Source organism: Sebastes fasciatus, chromosome 11, assembly GCF_043250625.1.
Source record: "Sebastes fasciatus isolate fSebFas1 chromosome 11, fSebFas1.pri, whole genome shotgun sequence".
NCBI lineage: Eukaryota > Metazoa > Chordata > Actinopteri > Perciformes > Sebastidae > Sebastes > Sebastes fasciatus.
In genome coordinates, this window is record NC_133805.1 from 13,941,880 (window position 1) to 13,958,551 (window position 16,672).

The 16,672-nt window shown below is 39.9% G+C and overlaps 1 protein-coding gene and 1 long non-coding RNA gene across 4 annotated transcripts in view; one reads left to right on the forward strand and one right to left on the reverse strand.

Annotated features, from left to right (window-relative positions):
• The window catches only part of LOC141776990 (uncharacterized), a 31,317-nt gene extending 23,574 nt beyond the window's left edge, over positions 1-7,743 (forward strand). Inside the window, exons 5-7 of the long non-coding RNA XR_012595825.1 lie at positions 514-595; positions 6,754-6,895; positions 7,608-7,743. This is a non-coding gene — a long non-coding RNA (uncharacterized LOC141776990). The remainder of the gene's footprint in view (positions 1-513; positions 596-6,753; positions 6,896-7,607) is intronic.
• Positions 3,682-16,205, reverse strand: LOC141776983 (mitochondrial import inner membrane translocase subunit TIM44-like). Of its 3 annotated transcripts, none has more exons than XR_012595823.1 (14): positions 16,063-16,204; positions 13,663-13,767; positions 13,185-13,349; positions 12,946-13,026; positions 12,608-12,757; positions 11,825-11,961; positions 10,575-10,660; positions 10,226-10,318; positions 9,731-9,855; positions 8,400-8,450; positions 7,978-8,067; positions 7,590-7,700; positions 3,898-6,869; positions 3,682-3,856 (listed from the first exon to the last, which is right to left on the reverse strand). XR_012595823.1 is itself a non-coding variant. In XM_074650888.1 (14 exons), exons 1-13 carry the CDS (start codon positions 16,090-16,092, stop codon positions 6,750-6,752), a joined length of 1,344 nt encoding a protein of 447 aa, XP_074506989.1. In that variant the 5' UTR covers positions 16,093-16,205; the 3' UTR covers positions 3,682-6,332; positions 6,730-6,749. The 3 variants fall into 3 exon arrangements, 2 of the variants coding, with proteins under 2 accessions (XP_074506989.1, XP_074506988.1); XM_074650888.1 differs by having other exon boundaries at positions 3,682-6,332; positions 6,730-6,869; positions 16,063-16,205; XM_074650887.1 differs by having other exon boundaries at positions 3,682-6,869.
• Between the last annotated feature and the right edge of the window lie 467 nt (positions 16,206-16,672).

Below are 16,672 nucleotides of genomic sequence, written 5' to 3' on the forward strand. Positions count from 1 at the left end.
TGACTTGATTTGTTTGGAAAAGGTAGGTCTTAATCTATTAAGAGTTCCTCAGAGTTGATGAATTAATAAAGTGTACTAGACTTCTTCATTGCTGTCGGTTGTATAAGATGATTACCTCTTACGTCAGACTGCATTGCAAGTTTTGCTGAGCTGCAAGAAATTACATGATCATGGTGGGAAAAAAACAAGTGGAGCAACCTGACTGCACACCTGTGGCTCAGCTCCAGGTACTCACTGTGAGAGGTAATTAATTGACACAATTAAACCTGTACAAGCGCTGGAACAGACTGCAGTCCGTACACATCCACATGTCCCCTGCCTGAGGCCGCATGGGATCTCCCTGTAGGTTTAATTAATAGTCAGTGGATTGTCACACTGTCCTGAAGGGGCTCATAATCAAATCACACTGAGCGGTGCGCCCACAGGCCGCCCACTGGGGTCCTAATTGATAAGAGTCTCCAGCCTGCAAGGTTATGAAATTCAACATTTCCATCGCTGTCCTTGTTGTTACAGATGGTACACTGGGAGGTCAAGCTGTGGTTCAGGGAGCAGATGCAGGTCACCGCTACAGGCTGTTTGGACTCCATGACAGCAGGTGAGTCAGTAACTAAAACCTTGAGCCATATAAATACCGGCGTGTCAGGCACTTGAGCCTTTGTTGCCCTGAGTCTGTCTTTTAGGCAGCCCTTCCTTTAGATAGTGTTTCTCAACCTGGGGGGCAGACTCCCAAGGGGGTCACAAGGTCATTTTCAGAGGTCGCCAGGCGGTTGTGAGAAAAAAATGAAGTAACATATTAAAAATAAGATAACATATTTTAGACATCGCCTGTACCAGTGATATCACAATCAGAAATGCTTTATTCGCTAAATATTTGCCCTATAATTTGTCTCTGAATAGATCTATCTATTGAGTGTGTTTGTGTGCTTGCACATGAGCTTCTGAGGGAGGATTTCCGGTGAGTCAGGGAGAGAAATAGTCACAGAACACATCAAAAATCCATAGTGATACCTTCCAAATGTTACCAAATGGTCTCTTGTGTCCAACAACTTGAACGTTACTTTCTCAAGGATGGTAATTAATCTCTTGTGATAACTGTACCAAGTTCAGTCTCTTTTGTGGTGTTACCCTCGTGTTGGGACTATTTCATGGTCATGGTCACATCCGGGAGTCTCTGCTGTTTGCTTTGCAACATCATGGTGATGTATAAGCATTTCTCCTAAAATGCCAAAGTATTCCTTTAACAGAATACTGTACATACACACCTGCCATATTAATCAATATCTTTTTTACAAGCACAATTTTGTTAGTGGTACCAATATCGATCACATATTCTTAAGCAACTATTGCTTTTTACTGATAAGTTGCCCAATTCTGTGCATACCTAAAGATAGGAGTAACAACCCCTAAATGTGTGCAGTATGCTTAGAAACAAGCTAGATTTCCTATGTATCAAGCTACTGTCAAGTTTTTCACTCAGGACTGAGCGACTCCTTTAAATGTTGTTTAATGTCTTGGGGGAAATTAAATCACAAATGTATGTTACTTCTCATCAAATCAAATTGTTTCAATCCAAAACAACCACAAAGGTAAATGTAAGTATCAAAATAAGTGATTTGAGTTTTATGGCATTCAAACAGTACATAATATCTGCTTATATAATGGTCTGTTGTTGCTGCATACACTACACTGGAAGCGTTTTTATCATGTAGAGCACAGCTTGGTGTATAGATGGTACAGTTGTGTGCCACCAGGAACATACTGTAATAATAAAGAAGTAGATAAAGGAGAGCACTGCACTGCCTCCAGGCTGTTGTGTTGGTGCATCCAACCCCATTCATGTAGGTACAATAAGAGTGCTCATTGCTCAGGGGGCTACACATGGACTTTTTCCAGAAGCATGCTCTTATTATATCCTGCGATTAAAATGATTTTACTGTTAGCTTGTGCTGAACATTAGAAGAAAAAAAACTTTATGTGAAAATGTGCCACAGAAACGTGATAGATACCAAAGATTAACTTTCCTTTAGCTTAAAGGAGCGAGCAATCAACACTCTGTAGGCTTCGGTTGCAGTCAAGAGAAGCGAGTGGACTTTGGAGGACCAAAGGAGATTAGTTAGTATAAGGACGTCCCTAGCCATTCATCACAACAGACAGCTGTGGGATGAGGTCCCCTATATATTAGCCCTGTGTGTGAATCTACAGGCACGTGTTATTTAAAGCCTGATCTATCATCCCTATACTACCAAATCCATAGGTTTATCAACCAGCGTCAATGGCCAGATCCATGGACATCTATCAAAGCATGTCAGTTGTGAAATGAGAAAACAAAGGACACACACAAGGTGCAGAGTTTAATGTTCTCTTGTGAGCGCAAACACGCACAAAACATACAAAGCTGCTGACTCTAAGAAAGCGTGGACGAAGCAAATCATTATACAGCACTCTTTATTCTGCAGACATATGGGATAAAATGGAAACACTCATGAATATATTTTTTCTTTGGTCAACGAAAAACTTAAAGTTGAGGGATGGATGTGTAAATCTCAGTGGCATATACACTATACAGTACGGAGGATTTCTCATGATCATGGGAATATGTGGCAACAACCGGGTCATTTTTCAAGTAAACCTTCTTGTTGACACAATATATTTTTTAGACATGCTAACAAGTTAGGAAGCTGGGTCTGTCTGTTGTCACTTGTTGTAAACCAGTCTACTCAAATCTCAAGAACAATGTGAATGACACATAAAACAAACATAGTGGTGATTTGTTGAGCTTTACGAGTAGTGGAGCAATAATAAAGTTTCTCCTCAGGGTAGTGTTAGAGGAATGGTCATTAAATCAAAACGATTCATCCCCTCGGACAACTTGGGAATCTTAATTTTTAATGATAAGAATTATGAGTATTTTGTGTGCAAAGATGACACGTTGACTCATAGTGGCACTAGAGGAAAGCTCGTGAAGTGAGCATTTTGTCCTCTGGGTCGCAAGAAGATCAGTAATTTCATGCAAGATTTGCAGAATGTTTTTGGCATCATTGGGCAAAAATTCCATAATAACCTTTCAGCATATTGTAATTCAAGTGTTCTGAGAGATAACTAGACTTCTGAACCTCCTCATGGTTCTGTTTTCAGCCTTTAAAAAATCAAGCCCGTGACGGGAGACTTTGGCCAATCACAGGTCATTTCAGAGAGAGCGTGTCTATTGGCTGTGCTCCGGCTGGTGGGCGGTGCTTGGTATTTCCTCAAGAGATCTCAACATGGTTGCCGGGTCACAAACTTTCTCATTTAACAGTTTAACAGTACACTACAAGATGTTTCTGAAAACATTTGAGGGGAGAAATAGGCATTACAGTAAAAGAATATTGATTCATATTTGATCAGCGCTGCCTAGTTTGACCACTCGATCGGAGTTTGCGAGTGATTGACAGCTGCTCAGAGACGGCAGGCTCCAGTTCGGCTCTGATCGGTTGTTTTCCTACGGTCTGTGAAATCTTGCAGATGTCATTAGGAGCACCAGAGGACACTGGAGGACACAGAGACACATGATTTTTTTCAGATTACTCGTCTCATGCACTACTGTCAGGATATAGAGACCGTTTTTTTTTGCTCCATTTCTACCCAATGCAGCTTTGAGTACTGTCACAGGTTTACACGTCAAAGGTTACATTCCAAATGACACTTTTTACTTTTAGTAGATACTGCAGCTGCCCTTACAAAATACGTACTGTTGCATGCAGTATGCATACTATTAGGACATACTATTTCATCTTAACATTGCGCCTTCAACTTTGACCCTCTAGCTCATATATTCACTATGCAGAGGATTGTGGGTCAGAATAGCCAGAAAAACATGCTGACTTGCGCACTGCAAAAGGAGACCGGATGTAGTAGGACATCCTGGTATTTTTGGCAAACTGCATTTGACATACTATGTATTGGGACGTACTAAATCTATTTCTGGCCTACTAAATAGCAATGGTATAGGAGCGCACAGTATGTGTGTCCCTTCACAGCATGTCATGCATGTTTAATAATGAGTCCTCCCACCTATTGTTCAAGTTAGTTATTTGAAAGTATTGCCCTAATTGGTGGGTTTCTTTTTTTAACCCCCAGGAGTGACAAAAAATGTCAGTACACACACCAGGAATGTTACTTAAGCATAGTGTGACCATCATAGTCATGAATTCTAGTTAGTAACAGACCGTCTTACATCACACGCTTTGGCCATGAATGATTACTGTTATACAAACAAAACATGCTCAAATTCTCGTGGTATAATCTAGGCATCAAAAATATTCATCATGAGCTGAACTTCAATTCACAATCATGGACGTTTCTGTAGATTAATTAATTGAATAGTCAAGTAAAGAGAGTTATCGTACAATCGTAATGTGTTCAATCTTCTGTGACATGCGAATAGGTGGTCACACGTGTATAAATGTCAAAAACAGTCAACACAATGGGTACAGTAATGTGCTTATTCATTCAAGTTTTCATCTTCAGCACTTAAGGGGTTGAAAAACCACGTACTCAACAGTAAACCAAACATTTTAGTAAAACAAAACGGCTGAAAAATGTTCAACATGAGGTGGCAAATGATACTCAAACAATAAAGCTGCCATGATGACATGATTTGAATGTGGTCAATCTTACAAAGAAGCAGTACTCCACATTTAATATATTTACAAGGAGTTGAGAGCTTATATTAATATGTAGATACAACACAGTTCTTCTTATTGAGGGTGAATATACAGTGACTGGGAGCCCAACGCACTGCAACTTGAGAAAACATATGCCGCCTTTAAAATACAAACACAAGGATGTGTTTTCTCTAGTCGCTTGTGGTTTCTTGGGCCCTCTGAGCTACAGTACACACGACAGCATGGGCCCGACTACACAGCTCATTACATCCTATAATATATGAGTCATCTTATCTGTTGTACTATTTAAGTTTTGATACGTTTCTGATGTGAAAGCCAGCAGGATCCAAGCAGAAACCACCACAGCTGACTTTTGAAGAAAATGCTAGAATTCCTTAAGAATGCATTTCATTTAATGGTCCATGGAAATTTGGTCTAGAAAAAGAAAACTTCAACCATTATCTCTCTAAATAAACATTAAAGATCTCTGTTGTGTAGGGGTAATTAAAGGGCCAGATATACTCCATACAGTAGACGTTTAGTTCCGTTTATATTACATTGGGTGTCTGCATAGGCAAAGTGTTCACATTAGTTGGCAGATCCTCATGGATATAGGCAGATGATGAAATATTAAGTCTCACAGACCCTCGCAGCCATGCAGAAACAATTTGCACTGATTGTATTCCAGCCATTTAGTATTGCAGTTCCATAAAGTTTGGAGCCTCACAAGAGACAAATTTTAAAAAAGAATGGTTGAAATTGTAACAGCAGAGACTTATATATCTTGACTTTTAATCTATAGTATGGGTTAAGCTTGAAAAACACTGGATACTGTTTCCCATAATGCAACTCAATGGCATTTTTCACTAGATCCTTCCTGCCTGGTAAATGCTCATTTCTTTCAAACTCCACAGACCAAATTCATAACAGGGTTTCTGTAAAGTCTTAAGCCCAATCTGAGGTAACTCTGGAGACATCATGAGGGCTATTTTATCAGATTTTAGAAAGCTCCCTCCAGAGTCAACAGATGACATTGTTCAACTGTTTTCAAGAGGGCTGCCCCCTCCTAGTCGATTAGTCGACTAATTGGTCGTTTTGGTCTTAGTCGACTAAGATTTCTTTAGTTGTTTTTTATGCTTTTTTTCATGCTCAATAATTTCCAAGAAACTTATGAGCACATCTCTGGTGAACACTTTTGTGTGATTCTTCAGTTTTACAGATCTGTCGATTGAATCAACTACTCGATTGGTTGACTAAGAATTTGGTCGAGGACAGCCCTAGTTATCACAAGCTGAGTAGACTCCTTGTGACAAGTCAACCAATCTGCATGTGTAAAATTGAAGCATGTTTGCCTTGATCAACGAGGACTCTCGTGCTGTCCCTCTCAGCTATTTTATTTTATTTCAAAATTGTAATTTTAATTAGAGGATAAACCCTTTGAGATGCACCCTCTTGTTTTCAAGGGAGTCCTCAGCTATGTTGGTTGCTGCAACAAGGCTCCATGCCATTGCCCAAATTTTAATTTTCTTTTTACATTTATTTGACAAAGACAGTGGTGACATTAAAAATAGTTTTAGGCTTCAGGTGTCCCTCTCGAGGCCAGCGGGTAAAGTCACAGGTACCATATCCATTTTCTTCCAGCGATCTTCTTGGATCTAGCCACCAGCCTGGTATGGAGGGACTGAAACACTGGATGAAATAATGAGGGGAATGGCACAGGCTCCTCTATTAGCCAGTCGGTGAAAAAGTTTGTTCCATCCATTCGAAAATGACCGTAAATGTTCACTCTCAACACACATATTGGGGCAGAGTTTTCTATGGATATATCATATACCGGTAGTTTATGTCTATGTTCATGTATGTCTTCCCACCATAGAGTGAATGACTATATACATGTTCACATAAATCCTCTGGGCAGCAGTCAGAAATGTTAATGTGTGCAAATACAGTCTCTGGCATGTCACAGGAGCATAGGTGCACTCTGCGCTCAGATGTTAATGTATATATGTATGAGTCAGTGCGTGCCGGTGTTCCAGGCACATCCTGGTGTCCTCTGCCTTTCTGCACAGTTTGCGTGTCTTTTCACCTGCGCTCCTCTTCCTCCTCCTAGAGGGCCTGCTCCGTGCTGGAGGCGGAGATGTCCAGGAGTCTCCAGGCCGCGTTGGGGTTCAGCTCCTCCTGGTCACGACACAACGCCCACACATACATCATCCTCATTACCTTCTCCTGTTGAAGGAGGAGGAGAGCAGAAGGTCAGTACCATGGAGACAGTATGGAGAGGCCTCTAGACATAAGTTCAAATTTCAGAACTAGAGCGATAAACAACTATAACTCGTCTTTCAGGATGTATGATGCAACTTACTGGACAGACTAGATGCAATATGTTAATATTCACATGAGATGTTTATCACTTTAATCCCAGTGTATTAGTCACATGAAGTAAACCAAGCCAGAGTCTTCCAGTGACGAATAATCTGTAGATTATTTTCTTGATTAATCGATAGTTGTTTGGTCTAAAAAAAAATCCCCAAATTGTGAAAAATGTCTATCAGTGTTCCTAAAGCCCAAGTTGACGTCCTCAAATGTCTTGTTTTGTCCACAAGTCAAAAGATATTCAGTTTACTGTCATAGAGGAGTAAAGAAACCAGAAAATATTCACATTTAAGAAGCTGAAATCAGAGAATTTACTTTTCTTTAAAAAATTACTCAAACCGATTAATAAATTATCAAAATAGTTGGCAATTAATTTAATAGTTGATAACTAATCAATTAGTCATTGCAGCTCTAGTCCTATTTCTACATCAAACCTGTGAAATTCAAAGTAACAAAGACAGATGCGTAAGGGACAGGTGTTATGGAGTGCTGATCTCATTTCAGCCATTTGAGCGGTTTACTTCCTAAAATCAGATTCACTATTCTGGTGCAAGTAATTATGAGTTTACTGACCGGATCTCCCTCCACAAGGTCTCCTTTGGGGCCGCGGATCACCATGACGACCTGAGCCTGGAAGGTGATGATCAGCACCGGGCCCTGGTCCATCATTTTACCCATCGCTAGCTACAACACAGGGAGAAACAATGAACAAACAAATTAAATGAGAACAACACACTTAACCAGGGCCGCTGTCACTTTCTGCAGCAACTTGATTTCTTAAAAGTGCATGTGAACAATAAGTGATGTCTGCTTTTGTGCATGGAAGTGAAGTGAATGTTTAAAAGGCTGAATAGAGAGAAGGAAAGGTGAAGGAAAGATAATTGCAGTTATTACTTTAGGCATTTGAGAACACAGTAAAGCATGATGCAATGTGTGTGACGGCTGGTGTACAAGTACTTACGTCTATGTTGTCAATGTCAAGGATTTTGGACTGGAAGAGCAGCCCTAGCGCTCTGGCTTGCTGGATGGGGTGAGCCAGCTGACTGTACGTCTGAGGACATGTAAATAAAAACACACATTTGACATGAAAATTAAGCTTCTCGCAAACTTGTATGCCAAATGGACAGACCAACATAGTAGTTCCCTGGTTGTAAGGGTTTCTATTTCTGAAAAGGTCATTGTGCCCATTTGCAAATACATGAAAACATTGACTAAGAGACGTGGAAAGTGCCTGAAGTAAATATATTACAATATATACAACAATATAAACAGATGCTGCAGTCTAAGGTCAGACTGAAATGCAAAAAACATTTCACCTTTTATGCTGTATTTATTTCGAGTTTAATTAAATACAAAATGTAGAAGCAGCAGCGTATAACTTACAGCTTCATAGCACCAGTCTTTTAATACATCCAGCTCTCCACGGATCATAGCCTGCAGAAAGGACAGCGATACTGTGTCAACAATGATGGGTTACAATGTCAAAAGAGTATTTCACAAAGTAAGCAGAGCCACTAAACCCAGCTTATTTAGTTAAATCCTGCATATTTCCATTGTCTTGTAGTCTTAATGACAAGATTTTCCTTACATTACACCAAATTCAGTGTGATTAGATGAATGTAGATCACTTTCAAACTCATGTGGCTGCCAATTGATTTCCAGGCTTAGTTAATCTTAACTACAAATGTATATCTTTTGTCATTATTATATGCTTTTAAAAGGGATAGTTTGGGTGTTTTGAAGTTGGGTTGTATGAGGTACTTATCCATAGTCAGTGTATTACCTATAGAAGATGACAGTCGGCACGCCCCCAGCTTGGAGAAACAGACAGAAGCTGAATATTTTCACCATTTTACCTTGCCGCGAGACAGACGGGGAACTGAAGCCGTTGTATCCATCTATGCTCTCGCAAAGCCACCAGACTCCATTGAAAAAAACTGTAATTTTACCTCGGCGAACACAGGGGTTGCTGATCTACCGCTGCCTCACCAGCAACTCCCGTGTTCTGCAAGGTTTAAATAGAGTCTGGTTGTTTTGGTGAGAGCAAAGCTAACGTCTTCAGTTCCCAGTCGGAAACATAGACTGTTTAGCTGTCTCACAGCAAGGTATACCAGCGAAAATATTCTAAATATAGCGTACAAACTGATATTGATCTTTTTAAGTGGGCCTTTCTTTTATGTGGCCGTCCACAGCAGTACATTGCATTGATTCTGTGCGGTAACTCCTGTCTGCTTCTCCAAACTGTGGGTGTGCTGACCATCTACTGTAGGTAATACACTGAGTATGGATAAGTACCTCATACAACCCCACTTCAAAACACCCAAACTATCCCCTTTACCTGCATCATCAGCTCTTGTTCTGTGACCATGAAGGACACAACACATTGTTTTGAGTGTTTCCTGCGATCAATAACACAAATGATGTCTTTCGCTGCTCAGCTTGCTTAGAACTTGCTTTAAAATGTGAGAGCTCCAGCTTGACTTCATTAATTCTAACACAAATTCATTTACTTAATCTGATCTACGCTGGAGTCAAATTTCACATTTAATGAAGCAAGGCCTTCATCAGTGAGTCTTTTCTTAGCCTCCTTAGTGAAATACCCTCAGGTATTTAGCAAAGAGAGGAGGAGGGTGAATGAAGCAGTGAGAGTCAAGGACACACAGAGACAGAGAGAGAGAGATAGAGAGAGAGAGAGAGTAAAAGAGTCTATCTACCTCCAGTATGTTCGGGATGATGTCTTTCTCACACTGTTTGAGGAAAGAGTCTTTGTCAAAGGTCGGGTCCGCCTTCACAATCTCAGTCAGCACCTCTGACATTTCTGTTTTAGAGAAAAGACCGCCTGGAAAACAAACCAAAACAACAACATCAACACCAGCAACAACAAACAGATGAGTCGGTACTATAGATGGGACGTTAACAAACAAAGTTTATATCCTACATCTTTGCAATACATAGTACATCACAACATGACTTATGCAGCTGTTAACAAACTTAAACTGCAGGTTTTATTTTGGAAATGAAGAGTTACTGGAGTTGAAATGGACAAACATGTTAATGTCTGCTTGTTTATGTTGAAATGGCCAAAGTATTTTCACATATTTCAAATGATGACTCATATTGTATGTAGATCAGTTTGGCCAGGACAATCATAACAGTTTAAGACAATGACAAGTAGAAGCAAAATCAATATATCAATTGTGGAGCCTTACCTAGGAAGCCAGTGACTCTGTCTGTCACAGCTCTGGATGCTCTGACGACGGCATTGTCACTTTCATCATATTTCATCTTCATCTCAAAGAATCCTGTAGGAAACAAACAGTGAATACTGAGGTGAGGATAACTTGTTCAACCAAAAACATATACACTAATGGTGGATGAAAACTGCACCTGTAAGGGCTCTATGGTCTGGTTAAACACCTGATACCTGAACTGTATTAGTTTACAATCTACTGTAAAGAATCTGGTGCCACCTGCTGCCTCTAAAGGAAATTACATGTGTGCATACTGTAGCTGATTTATCATATAACGCTAATTCCACAGTATCTGAGATTCCCTTACTGTTAAAAACTGCGTTATTGTCCTTGAAGTCACTCCACTGCTGGTACCACTTTGAGTCCTTGTGGAGAACGACACCCATATCCTCTCTGCATCACAAAATACAAAAGAATCACTTCCATCATTAGAGATGTTTACAACAAGTGTGATTATGCATTAATAGAGAACATAGTTGCACTGTCCAAGTGAAGATCTATTATGTGGCCATTATTGTAGCAAAATTATTTCTAAATGTGTGTGGAGTTGTGTAACTGTATCTCAATCTGTGTGTGCGTATTCAGATTTCTAAATGTGTATAAAAAATCAAAAAATCTATAAAGTGTATTGAGATTTGTAAATGTGTAGACAAATTTGTAGATGCGTACATACATCTGCAAATATGTAGACAATACATAGACATTATTGGATGAAAGGACGTAGAGGAAGTATTTTGTGCCCAGAGCTGGAAATATAGACAAGTCATCTGTTACAACTCAGCAGGCCTCTCAATTGGCTGTGTTTTTACACGTGAGACACACACATTCGTCTGTACCGCTCTGTCAGCACCGTGCCTTGGTAGCAAAACAGCCTATATACCACCAGTCGGCGGTAGCGACCAGTGATTTTAAGCGTGACATTGCTGGGCTGCATAGCCATATGTACGTACCGCATTGTACACCAGCCAGGTTTTATGTTATATTGTCTGTCATCCTGATGTAGGTAGCATTTTAAGTGACTTTATGTGGGGAGACTTCTGTTCAATTCTCAGCTAGCTGGTTAACTTTGTACATCTTCATTCTCTCATGATTCCTCCTGTACTCAAGAGGTGTAACGTCGGGCTGTAACTAGTCGGCGCTCTCCTCTTCTCTTTCAGTTTTGACAGTGCAGCTACGCTTCTCGCCTGTCTCGGTGTTGTATCACGGTGCCCAGTGATTTTAAGCGTGACATTACTGGTTCTGCTTTGACATATAGTTATACGTAGACACCTCATCGCCGCTGCTAGACGCTCAAAAGAGGAGTGTGTGTTTTAGTGTTTGCGTCTAGCAGCGTTTACAGCATAACTATTGAGATTCTAATTATCTGGAGACAAAACAATTTTTTCTACTCCCCTGGTGGTGTGTACGCACACACAGATTCTGATTACAAATTTGCAGATTCCTGTACACATTCGCAAATCTTTGCAAATAGTTTTGCTACAATAATGGCCTCATGATCTATCCAGTCAGAAGAGGGGTTGAGAGGGGAAACGGGTTTGAGTTCCAACAGTTACTCACTCGTTGGCCTCGAACACTCTGGAGTCCATGTCGGCTCCTTTGGAGGAGAAATCGCTTCTCTTCCTTAGCTGAGAGGGAGCTCTGTAAGGGCCGGCATCCCCGCCGACCTCTATCTCCTTCTTCATGGTCTCCACACCCTACGGAGGTCGCACACAGTTGTATTATAGCACGGATGTAACAGTACATGTATTTATACCGAACTGTTCAGTACAGGACTTTCCGTTTAGTACACACAGTCTAGATCTTGTGTGGAAGCTAAATTCAAAAGTAAGTTTCACATGAACGTTTTGGTGGTGTGACAAGTAACTGTTGACTGTTTGACAAGGCTAATCAGACGACTGTAGCTGGCAAGCCAGAACTACAAGACCCTCAGAAATCAACTGTTTGAGATCATTGGAGTTTCTCAGTATATTTCTCTGTAAATAGCTACATTAAACATGCTTACTCATTTGCAACAGCTTCAGCCAAATATTGTCAGAATTTATCAACAACTAACTGGAGTGAAAGTACAGAACTATGTTTCCTTCACATGAGCCCTGGCATATTGACCTTTGCAAATGTTTGAGCAAATTAATTTGCACAGCAAATGCCCCAATGTATCAAAAAATAATAAATTGTCACTCAAAATCACTGCAAGTATCCAACCCTGAAATTTGGTAGGTAGCTGGGTGCCAACAACAATCTAAAAATGAAGATGATGTTACAAGATGCTCCTGCAGAGATGATGTAATTTTGAGGGTGAAACCTTGGATACGTATAGATATTATTTGTTTCTCTTCTGACCTGTGAGATGGCCCTGAATGCACCAGTTTTGCCCAGTTTTTCTCCTCCTTTGGTGACGGACTCAGCTGACTGCATGGCTGTCTTGGCAGCCTCCTCCACACTTTCCTTGATCTTCTTCCCGATGTCAGTACGACTCACCTCCTCAAGACCCTATGGCCATTATGCCAATACACGCACACACACAAACACACAAAGATAGATACAATTAGTCAGTCAGTATAGTTAAATATACAATATGTCACTTTATTTTCCCATTTCAGGCCATGTATTTTTGGACACCCACAGTGTAGAAGCACGACTGTTTTATTGGTAAACCAGAGGAAGTGCTGATACCTTACCTCCTTGACGGTCTCTGACAGGGTTCCAAAGGTCTTCTTAAACACCTCTGAAGTCTTCACTGTCTCAGACTCTATAGATTTCTATTGGAATAAATAAAATATATGTGTGCATGTTACAAAAATCTAAAAATAATGTCAAGCAAATCCTGATTGATTCAGATACATTGCATTACAAAAAAAAATGAATCATGGTTTATTGCCTAAAATCACCAAGGCTACAAACCAAATAATGTCCTTACATATTTCCTGCGGGCTTTTTGGAGAGCATCGGACTCATCAAGCCTCTTGGCCTCTTCTCTGAACTTCTTTATGTTCTCTTTCATCTCCTGATTCTTACTGAATTCCTGACGCAGATTATCCACAAACTCTCCCAGGAAACCTTTACGTCCTGAAGCATATCGCACCTAATGAGAAAAACAGAAAGTAGGACTTTAGTTGGACAGGCAGACGCTTAGATAGAGTGAACAGATAATTCACATATTTCCACTGGGATTTCTTTTTTATCTGTCTGTGACATTGATAGAAGGAATAAACCAGAGTCCATGTACTATTTAGTGTGAAAGAAGACAACCCTAAAAATGGGACAAAGCAGTCAGATGAGTAAAAACAACTTTCTAACTTAAATTAATTCTTTAAAGTTACACAAACATCTGATAATTTTATTTGATGTAATCAACAATAAGTACGCATCATTTAAAGGTAATTTTCAGTGTGTACCTGCACAGTTGCAGCTGGGCTCCTATGTAACGTAAAGGCATCTCCTCTCCACACTGAAGAGGCAATAGGCCGGGAGCAGAGGGCCAAGGCACGTCTGCCAACCAGCTGCAATGGAGAGAAAGACACTGTTAGTAAAAAACATTGACTCTGCCAACACTGCAGTGGATGGAGAATGAGTGACAGGTGGTTAATGGGATACTAAATGTGAGGGTGAGGATGCCCCCACAGTAATGAGGAAGGATATAGAATAGGAAAATGGCAAGAAAAAACAGGAGTCATGTTGTTGTGATGTGACTGTTTTGGTCGTTTGCAGGGTGGTAATTTGCATTTAGGTGTGTTGAATTAATCCGGGCTGTATTTAAACACACCTGGAGACCTTCGCCAGGTTACATGAAACAGTTGTTTCAAAAGCATGCACAGATGGTTGACATAGTAAAAGAAAAAACAACATAAAGTGTGTTAATAAAAGGTAAGGTCCACCACGAGCCTCTAGAACAGCTGTGCCCTTTGAAAGTCACTTAGATATTTTCCTCCCGCACTCTTGATCAAAAAAGCAATTCAAAAGGGCCCAGCTCTGCAGTTTTATACATGTCACAGCACAGGCAGAACACCTGTTTGGGAGAATCTGTGTTTGTTATGCTTCTCAATTAATATATTCAGCTTTTAAATTCATTTGTCACCTGTAACTGCACAGGTAGTGGGTATATTATATTACTATATTATTGTTGAAAGTCTTCGATGTCTGTAATGACCCTGATGAGCTCTGGGAGGAGCCACAGGTTCACCTGTACTAGACACAGGTGAACTGCATCTGCTCTGAATCAGTGCTCTTATAACTAGGAGGAGAAAACATTGCTCTGTTTGCTCTGCCACCGATCAGACCCGTGTTCCCTTATGCTTGTCAAGTGCATCCAAAAGTGAGATATTCTTCAAGATTTATCAGTTTGATAATGCCATGTGTTTGTTTAGTTAAATGTATGAATAACTCCAGTGTCCAACCGGTGTCTTGTTTGTGTTTGAATATTATCTAACTTTGTTCAGAGCCAATTAGAACTAGCGTTTGATAATTAAGATGCTTAAGATGAGTAAATACATGGAAATGATCTCTAATGTCCTATATATTTCTCTATTTGTGTATTTAATACAGACCCACCACTTGACAAAGTTAAAGGGGACTTTCATGTCAGAATGAAGTCCCTTTTTGGTGGAATCTGCCGGATCGCTGTCCCTAATTATGGTGCCCCTAAACTTGATGTCCCTTCAGACATCAAGTAGGTAACACCTAAAACAGTTATGATATTATAAAGAGTATGGTCTAGACCTGCTCTATATGAAAAGTGACCCCGAGATAACTTTATTTATTTATTTATTTATTAGTTTATTTGACAGGGACAATACGTAGGCATTGTTACACTTAATTAAAATGCAACCGATGCAAGATATATAGGACTTCTAGCCATAGCGAATTTGCAGACCTTGTCCCTGGTTAGGCTTTTAAGAAAAAGAAAAGAAATTAAAAGAAATACAGAATAGCACATCTTACATAAAATCACATAATACAACATCGTACATTACAATCCATGACCCTGATGAGCTCTGGGAGCTCTGTTATAGAGCTCTGTAATGATTTGGCACTATATAAATACAATTTAATAGAATTGGGTTTAATTATGAGTGGTAGCATTTCTGTGACTGTAATCCAAAATTCTGTGACACAAATATGAAATTCATATATTATCACTGTTGATGTTTTGAACATACTTTATTCTGATGAATGCACCAACACCTAACAGTATTTGTCTGATCTATCTATCTATCTATCTATCTATATACACTATAGGGACACTATGTTCAGTAACAGCTGTATAACTTAAGTATGTGATTAACTCTGATAAAAAAACATTTGCACTGACAAGATAGATGGCATTCCTAGTCAGGTCACAGAATCTGATGAGTAACAGCATTTAGTGTAACACCTGTTATTACTTAAACAAGAGATTATAACACCATTATTAACACATGTTATGTTATAAAACTGAGACGTTGCGTCAGTACCTGGCTACATGCATGCGTCTAAAAGGCTCACTTTATAACCAAATGTTACTGTTTTAAGCCCCCCACACAAACAGACATCTTTACACCAACAAACCTAAAACAAGGAGTTAGTTTTAGACGTTGATATGTGAAGAAGAACAGTGAGAAGGCTGCAGTCTGTCTGATGCAACAAGGCCTTTTCTATCAGACATCTCGAGATCCAGCTGCAGAAATAAACACCCTACGTCACCCACACTACATAATCAGACATATACAGACTACCTACAGGCCCTTTATGTCTACTCCCTTCACCACATTATCTGCAGGAGACTTAACAGCTGTAATGAAGGATATGAAGGGTCTAACCTCGTAGCACCGACACACGGAGGCTGCCATCTTGATCTTGAAATGCTTGGAGACACACGTGTGTCTTTGCTGCAGCAGCTGACCTGCCGCTCAGCCAATAGGAGCAGAGCTGACGGGGCTGGGGGCGGGGCCAGCTGTCAGCACGACTTTAAAGAGAAAATCCACCCTAAAACAGAAAATACGTTGTGTTCTTTATAATGTCATCCACAAACTCAACTTGTCTCTCTAAACCAGGGGTCAGCAACCTGCGGCTCTGAAGCCACATGCGGCTCTTTAGCTCCTCTCCAGTGGCTCCCTGTAGATTTTTAAAAATGGAAATGAATAACTGTTTTTTGTTTACATTTTCATTTATCATTGTTGTAGGTCTAATGTACGACGGTACGGCGGAGTATTAGGGCCACGTTGAGGGAAACAAATACAATCTGAGATTTCGAGAATAAAGTCATGATATAACGAGAAAAAAGTCACAAATTCATGAGAAAAAAGTTGTAATGTTATGAGAATAAAATGAATATTATAAAATAGTAATTTTATGTGTTATTTTCTTTTTTTCCTCATAAAGTTATGACTTTATTCTCGTTGTATTACGACTTTTTTTCTCGTAAAGTTA

Excerpts from the sequence above, each read along its gene's own strand:
- LOC141776983 (XM_074650888.1), bottom strand. The coding sequence starts at position 16,092 with ATGGCAGCCTCCGTGTGTCGGTGCTACGAG. Across the intron at positions 10,319-10,574 it reads CAATAACGCAGTTTTTAACA|GATTCTTTGAGATGAAGATG; the intron begins GTAAGGGAATCT and ends TGTTTCCTACAG. Across the intron at positions 9,856-10,225 it reads CAGAGTCACTGGCTTCCTAG|GCGGTCTTTTCTCTAAAACA; the intron begins GTAAGGCTCCAC and ends TTTGTTTTCCAG.